Source organism: Wyeomyia smithii, chromosome 3 (genome assembly GCF_029784165.1).
Source record: "Wyeomyia smithii strain HCP4-BCI-WySm-NY-G18 chromosome 3, ASM2978416v1, whole genome shotgun sequence".
In the NCBI taxonomy this organism is placed as follows: Eukaryota; Metazoa; Arthropoda; class Insecta; order Diptera; family Culicidae; genus Wyeomyia; species Wyeomyia smithii.
In genome coordinates, this window is record NC_073696.1 from 191,908,392 (window position 1) to 191,915,232 (window position 6,841).

Here is a 6,841-nt window from a genome sequence, read left to right on the forward strand (position 1 = left end):
GGAATAAGGATCTGATATGATTTTAGAATCATTTTGTTTCTAGTGCCTGAATGAGGAACCATCAGGATGCAGCCTATTTCTAAATGTCAAACATAAATTATTTTGACCTGAGCTGCCAGATGTTTTTATTTTATTGTAAACAATTAAAATTGCTATTTTTTTCTGACTGTTTCAACTATAATTATTCTTCTAATTTTAATAAAATAATATCCTCAAGAATGTAACAATTTTTAGGCGATATATCATCCGGTAATCGAGACGTGATATTGATATGCACTCTACGCAGGTGTCTGGTATTGGCAAAATAGTCTGGCAACTCTGAACAGAACACAAAGTCAAATGTTGCAAATTCATAGCAAAGGAACAAAGTTGGGTGATTCTAGGACTATTTAACAAGGAACTATTACTTTTTTAAAGTTCATACATACGGTTTGACTGCGCGCAGCTGCAGTACCCTACGTTGGCAGTGAAATTTAGAAAATAAATGGATCCTAACCAAGCAAAACAAAAAACCTTAGCGGATACTTCTGCCAGTGATGAAGAACGATTCGAGGATGCATCATGCAAGGAGTTCAATGAAAAAGCAGTAGACGAAGTCATCCAACAAGTCACAGGGATAGGGGTTGGCGTTTCTCCTAAAACCAACACTTCATCTTCCTCGGAACAAACGGAGAAGTTTGTCGACTGTCGAAGTGATACCGGAAGTGACGAAGAAACGTCAGGCAAAGACAAAGAATCGGAGACTGTTCCACAGAGTGATGATTTCGTTGATGACGAGTCACAGCGAGACTGGGAAAAGGGCCTCACCAAAGAGGAAAAGTTATCCAACAAAGCAAAAGCAGATGAGCTGAAGGTACAGGGAAATGAACTGTTCAAACAAGGTGATTTTGAGAAATCCGCCAACGTGTATACCGAGGCACTTCGAATCTGTCCGGTGGAATACTCAGCGGAACGTTCGATCCTCTATGCAAACCGAGCGGCAGCTAAGACTAAGCTTAACTTTAAACCATCCGCTATAGATGACTGCACCAAAGCGATAGAGCACAATCCAAAGTACCTGAAGGCACTACTGAGGTAAATTTGCAATATTTTTGATGTTCATCCATGTCACCTATGTTTGTGTCGCGAAGATTTAAAATTTGTTGAATATTCAATGGTGAATTTTCATTCAACAGTTAGTTTTTGACTTTATAAATTTATAGGATCTACCGATGACTATTCTTTAGTATTTAGCTATGCGGGTTAGGTTCTAAAACGAAAAATAGTTATTTTGTTTTCTGGGGATTGTGATAGAAAATTGAATGAAATCACAGTGCATACATAAGGCGAACGATTTATTCCGGAACGGTACATAATGATTCTAATTGGACAGGCAATAAACGTTCATGTTTGCAAGTACTTTTCAAATATTTTGAAAAACTTTAACTGTTCAAATATAGTAGTAGCCGGGATAAAAAAGCTTAAATGTTTCTCGATAAACTAATAGTGTTAATTCTATGATTTAAAAATTCATTGAATATCTGTGATTTCAAAAATGCGTTTTACACATACACACAGCCATTCTGCATGCTTAAAGAATAATTAGTACTATGCACCAGAGCTACATTCATTGCACCTTCATCCAGTCCATCCGAATACTCACGTAATCGGCGTCAGTACGCGAACGGGTGGTACATCGTTTGTTTAAGTGTTATTGAATCCACTTCCAGACGGGCCACCCTGTACGAGGAGGCGGACAAGCTAGATGAGAGTCTGGAGGATTACAAAAAAATATTGGAGTTAGACCCAGCAAACGTGGAAGCTAAGGCGGCCCAGCTAAGGTTACCACCGAAAATCCAGGAACGCAATGAGCGCCTCAAAGAGGAAATGATGGGCAAACTGAAAGACTTAGGCAATATGATACTTCGACCCTTTGGATTATCGACTCAGAACTTTGAGATGAAACAAGACCCGTCGTCCGGATCGTACTCGATCAATTTCAAAAGCGGTAAATAGTTGTTTTAGTTACTTGAATTTGACCGGTGCGGTGTGACTGTGATCAGTGTGTGTGTGTGAGAGTAAAAAAAAAAAAAAATTTTCTAGGCGTTACCGTTAAATTTCAAATCGATAATAAAATATACTAGTTTTACGAGTAATGAATGTGCATGATAATGTAGTGAATATCACTAAAGGACCGTTACTACACCACGCGTGGGTTTTTAAAACCACGTGGCCCTTTTTTGACTCAATTTTTCTAATTCTTACTACACTATGTCAAAAATCTAAGGATTATTAGTTTTGTTAGCTCTACATATGCTAGGGACACCAAAATTCTCTACATATGCTAGGGACACCAAAAGGTTAAAAACCTACAAATTTTTTAGGCCTTTACGCTATGGTCGACCAGTGTTGTATAGTAAAACTTTGAAATTGTTTTCCTCGTTTGCTTTATTTGGAACATGGGACAAATATGCTTAGAACGGCAGTGTAATTCTTTGCTATTTTTCTAAGTCGTGTCGTGTCGGTCAATTTCAGCGTCGGGAATTTCAGCGAATCATTTGACGGAGAGCATCGTTCTATAACACGTGCCATGCCAAATAAATTATTCAAAATCTAAATCGTTCTATAATCCTAGATTCACATAAAGAAGTATGTTGATTAGATCAGATCAGTAACTGAAAGATTCAGCGAACTTTTTTACAAAATATTGGTACTTTTCAAATTTTTTCGGCAAAGGAAATAGCAAAACTTTCGGGTTAACTTCAGACTGATACACTATTTCAAAATATTGTCTGTGACAAATGTTAGCACCGAATTCGATCAGTAGTTCAAAACTTCTCTCTCTGCCGCTTTTAGCATAACAGTCCTATGTCAAAAACTGAGCAGTCGAGAAAAACGCGATTGAAAGTATTTCGATATTTCGAAATAATAATCATTTTGCTAGAGTATGATTGCTCTCATTACAATTTTTTTTTACAAATGCATACGCTTCATAAGGAACGAACGTTTCGTCCACAAGAAACATAATGAAAACATGATTTTTACTAAAAAATAGCAGCGAGACTGTTATGCGAATATTTTACCCATCGATCAACAAAATTTTCGCACACCAGTCCTACGTTCGAGAGTGGTTGTTTGTTTATTTTTCATCTAAACGCAGTTTCTTTTGGTATTTTTTTGCTTATGTGCTCGAAGATGTCTGCTCTTGAGTTGCTAAAGATTTATAGAAGTGAAGATGATAATTCTGAGGAGGACTCCATCGGCTTCGGGAAAGCTGCTTCGGAACAGTTTCCGTCATCGCCTTAGCAATTTAATCGTTCTTTGAAGATACTACACTAAAGCAGCAGCACGAAACTGATTCTAAATCTCAGTTTGATGAAAGTGTTTCGGTAATAAATGGACCCCGGAATCGGATGGGGGAATGTAATCCGGAACTACGGATATCCTTCAGACCGGAACCGGAGAAGTGCGCTGTTAACTGTAATTCTTCTAGTTGTTATTGATTATAGAAACACATCCGGACACACCTTTAAGAATGCTATTAATTGTCGATTTTTTTATGAAGCTGCAAAACCGGGTGTGAATTTCTTCGAATAACTTTTATCATTATATCGTATACTATGGTTGATGCCTCGACACAATTATACGAAGTAACGTAGAATCGATTTAATTGATGCTTTATATAGAGGGCAATTTCACGTTGAACTTCATTAAAAGGATTTCGAGGGAAGGTTATATGCGAAAAAAACCTAGGACTGTTATGCTAATAATTCCAGAGAACAAACAAAAAATCGAGGATGTGGGGAACAAACCTTGTTTTTTTGTTGGCTATTCTTGAAGAGCATGCCAAAATTGACCCATTCCCGCAAAAACAAGAGAACACCCAAATTTTACATAGGACTGTTATGCGAATAGCGGCAGTTCTGTCCTTGTAAATGTTGTTCGAATTCAACCCCAGACGTTATCTAGAATTCCAAGATGGCGACTTCCTATTTCTGGGAAGCAGCCCAAAGTGGCCTCATACATCTTCAAATGACATTTTAAAATTCAAAATGGCGACTTTAGGTTTCTGGAAACCCAAATTGCCAAACACAACCCAACATGGGTTTATTTTTGCTCTGTGCATTCTTAGAATATTTGAATTTGACGTAATATGTAATAACTCACTTCATAGTTGTGCTAAAGAGGCGGTAAAATATATGAAATCAAGGGTGTCCCACATCGAAATACATCATTTTGAAAATTTGGGTGCAAGTAGTTTGGAGTGTATTGTTTACATTGTTTTTTGTTTTTTAGCGTTGTCAGTTTTTTTCGAAAATTGTGGAAAATGCCGTTACCCGAAGAATAACGTCGCGAATCGAATTTGTGCATGCACCTGGAAAATCGTCAACGCTCTCATCGGGACATCGGGAAACAACTCGGAATCGTGTAGTCAAACGATGAGTCTATTAGTGATCAGGATCCCAAGCATGTTGTGAAAGCGTTTACGCGGATTCCCAATGCTTCGGTCAGGTATGTGGCCAAAAAGCTGAATCTGTCCAAGTCTTTCGTTCAGAGCGGCAAAGACCGAGAGGGACTGCATACAATGTGCAGAAGGCTTCAAATCGTGACGAATGGCGAAATACGGTGGGAATGTCACGGGCCCGGAAATTGTACACTCAGATGCTGACTAAGCCTCATTGTCTCATCATAGATGATGAACCTCAAGTCAAGGCGGAGGCGGAGCTTCCGGGGCTACGGTTCTTCACTGCTCAGCACAAGTTTGATGTTTCAGAGGAAGTAAACAAGCGGAAACTTTCAAATAGCGAATTTCTTTATTTCACCAGCTCACCTCGTTTTGACTTGGGAGCGCACTAACTGCTGTCAAAGCCCTTCTTTATTCGCTCGATTTTGACCCAGTTTTGACCTGGCTTGCTGTACCTAAGGACATGAACTCCCCCAACGCAACGGAACTAAGGCCTTTCGGAATATACTGGGCTGTTATGAAGCAGGCACTACGAAAGCATCCCAAGGAAGTCAAATCTAAGGAGGAGATGAAGAATAAGCTAGTGTTGTAAAGAACCTAATGAATGGAGTTAAGCGTAAGGTGCGGGCGTTTGGTTATGGCATTGAAGTTGAAGTTGAATGAAATAAATTTGCCAAAAGTTCACGAATGGGATATATTTTATTATCTGAAAGTTCGGAAAGGATTGGTCAACTAGGCAACTTTCTACAGCGTTTTTTTCCGTGATGCAATTAGATGTGGGACGCCCTTCATAAGAACTGATTCTTGTATTCCATTAATCAATCAATCAGAATTCACGTTTTCGAATGATAATTCTGCAACCAAGAATGGACAATGTATCGTTCATCGGTCCTTTATTTTTTGTATAACACGTAGTTTATGTGTAAAACAGCATAAAATATTCCAGAATATGTAAATGTTTTGCAGCAGTAAATTGTATATAAACATATTTAACTATCATTACATCACGGTGCTCCCTTAGACCGTTATCATAAAAAAATGCACCAAATAATCTAAGCAGCCATGGTATAAACACTGAGCCGTGCTGCACGGGTGCGGTTTTTGCATAACAACACGATACGACGTGTCTTGCTACCACCACTAAGTGTTAGTGTTAGACAGACGGCACGAAGAGCGAAGCTTGAACCACCGAAGGTAGTGTCAGTGTTATAATATCGGCACCGGTGCCTTGAGCTTCGGCAAACACCGGCGCCGGTGGATCTAGCTTTGGAAAACACTAGTCTCACGTAAAGAATAATATCAACAATGTGAGTATATTTGGGAACGATTTCCTTCGCATTAGGCCTAGCAGAGCCATATGGCAGTTACCGAGGTGTTTCTACGAAGTTCGAACATTCGGCTACGGTGCTTTCACGAAACTGAAGCCCTCGTTTCCGGTGTTTGCCGAAGCTTGAGGCACCGGTGCCGATCGTATAACACTGACACTGGCTTCGGTGTTTCAAGTTTCGCCCTTCGTGCCGTCTGTCTGACACCAACACTGAGTGGCAATTGTTAAGCACGCCGTTTCGTGTTATAAATATATCCCTCAGTGCAGAGCGTGTTTTGGACCTAAGTACACCATTCGATTCGTTATGACGTCCAAAATCTCTGGTCAAAAAATGAAATAATATCTAATTTTCTATATTTTAGATTGCTTTCTTCAGCAAAGTTGTAAAAAATTTTGAAAGAAAAACAATTGATAAATACTGCGATGTCCTATCTGTACGTTGGATACAACAAAATAAAGTTTTTTTGTGGAACACTCCTTTCTAAAAACAGTTTTTTGTCTATAGTTTTGTCTGTAATGGTCAAAACAATGCAAAATATTCTATGATTTTACTACTTCTCTAGACACAAAAAAAAAAAACGAAATTTGAATGAGTTAGGTTTGGGTTTTTTCTATTTTATGCCCAAGTGGGTTTCACAACTTTGTAATATTTATCACACTAGCACAATTAGTAGACCTTTATACAGAGTGTTCAATAAGTTCGAATACACTTTGAAAATGTGTTAAAAAATGAATCAATTTTTATTGAAGCAGTATTTATTGAAAACTTTTATGACATATTAGCTGGGAACTTACCACATTAGTGCTCTATGACACGCTTGAGATGTTTTTGCCGGAGCCGCAACCTTCTCCAGAACATTTGCCTTATAGTATGTGGCTTTTTTTTTTGATAAACACCAGTGGGAGTTTTCCACGCCTGGATAAGCAGGATATTTTTCAAAATTTAATATCAGCTGATTTTTTGGTTGAAATCAAATCGATGTTATAAGGATACACGACTAAGCCTGTATTGGTGAGATATAGCGTAGAAAGCTCTATAGCCCCTACTTCATCATCTGTAACTTTCACCT

The 6,841-nt window shown here is 38.5% G+C and overlaps 1 protein-coding gene across 2 annotated transcripts; it reads left to right on the forward strand.

Moving 5' to 3' along the window:
- Positions 1-211: 211 nt before the first annotated feature.
- On the forward strand, positions 212-2,135 carry LOC129730131 (tetratricopeptide repeat protein 1). 2 transcript variants are annotated; one of them, XM_055689199.1, is made up of 2 exons: positions 212-1,074; positions 1,689-2,135. In XM_055689199.1, the coding sequence occupies exons 1-2, from the start codon at positions 485-487 to the stop codon at positions 1,993-1,995; spliced, it is 897 nt and encodes a 298-aa protein (XP_055545174.1). In that variant the 5' UTR covers positions 212-484; the 3' UTR covers positions 1,996-2,135. The 2 variants fall into 2 exon arrangements, with proteins under 2 accessions (XP_055545174.1, XP_055545175.1); XM_055689200.1 differs by having other exon boundaries at positions 223-1,074; positions 1,710-2,135.
- Positions 2,136-6,841: the final 4,706 nt, after the last annotated feature.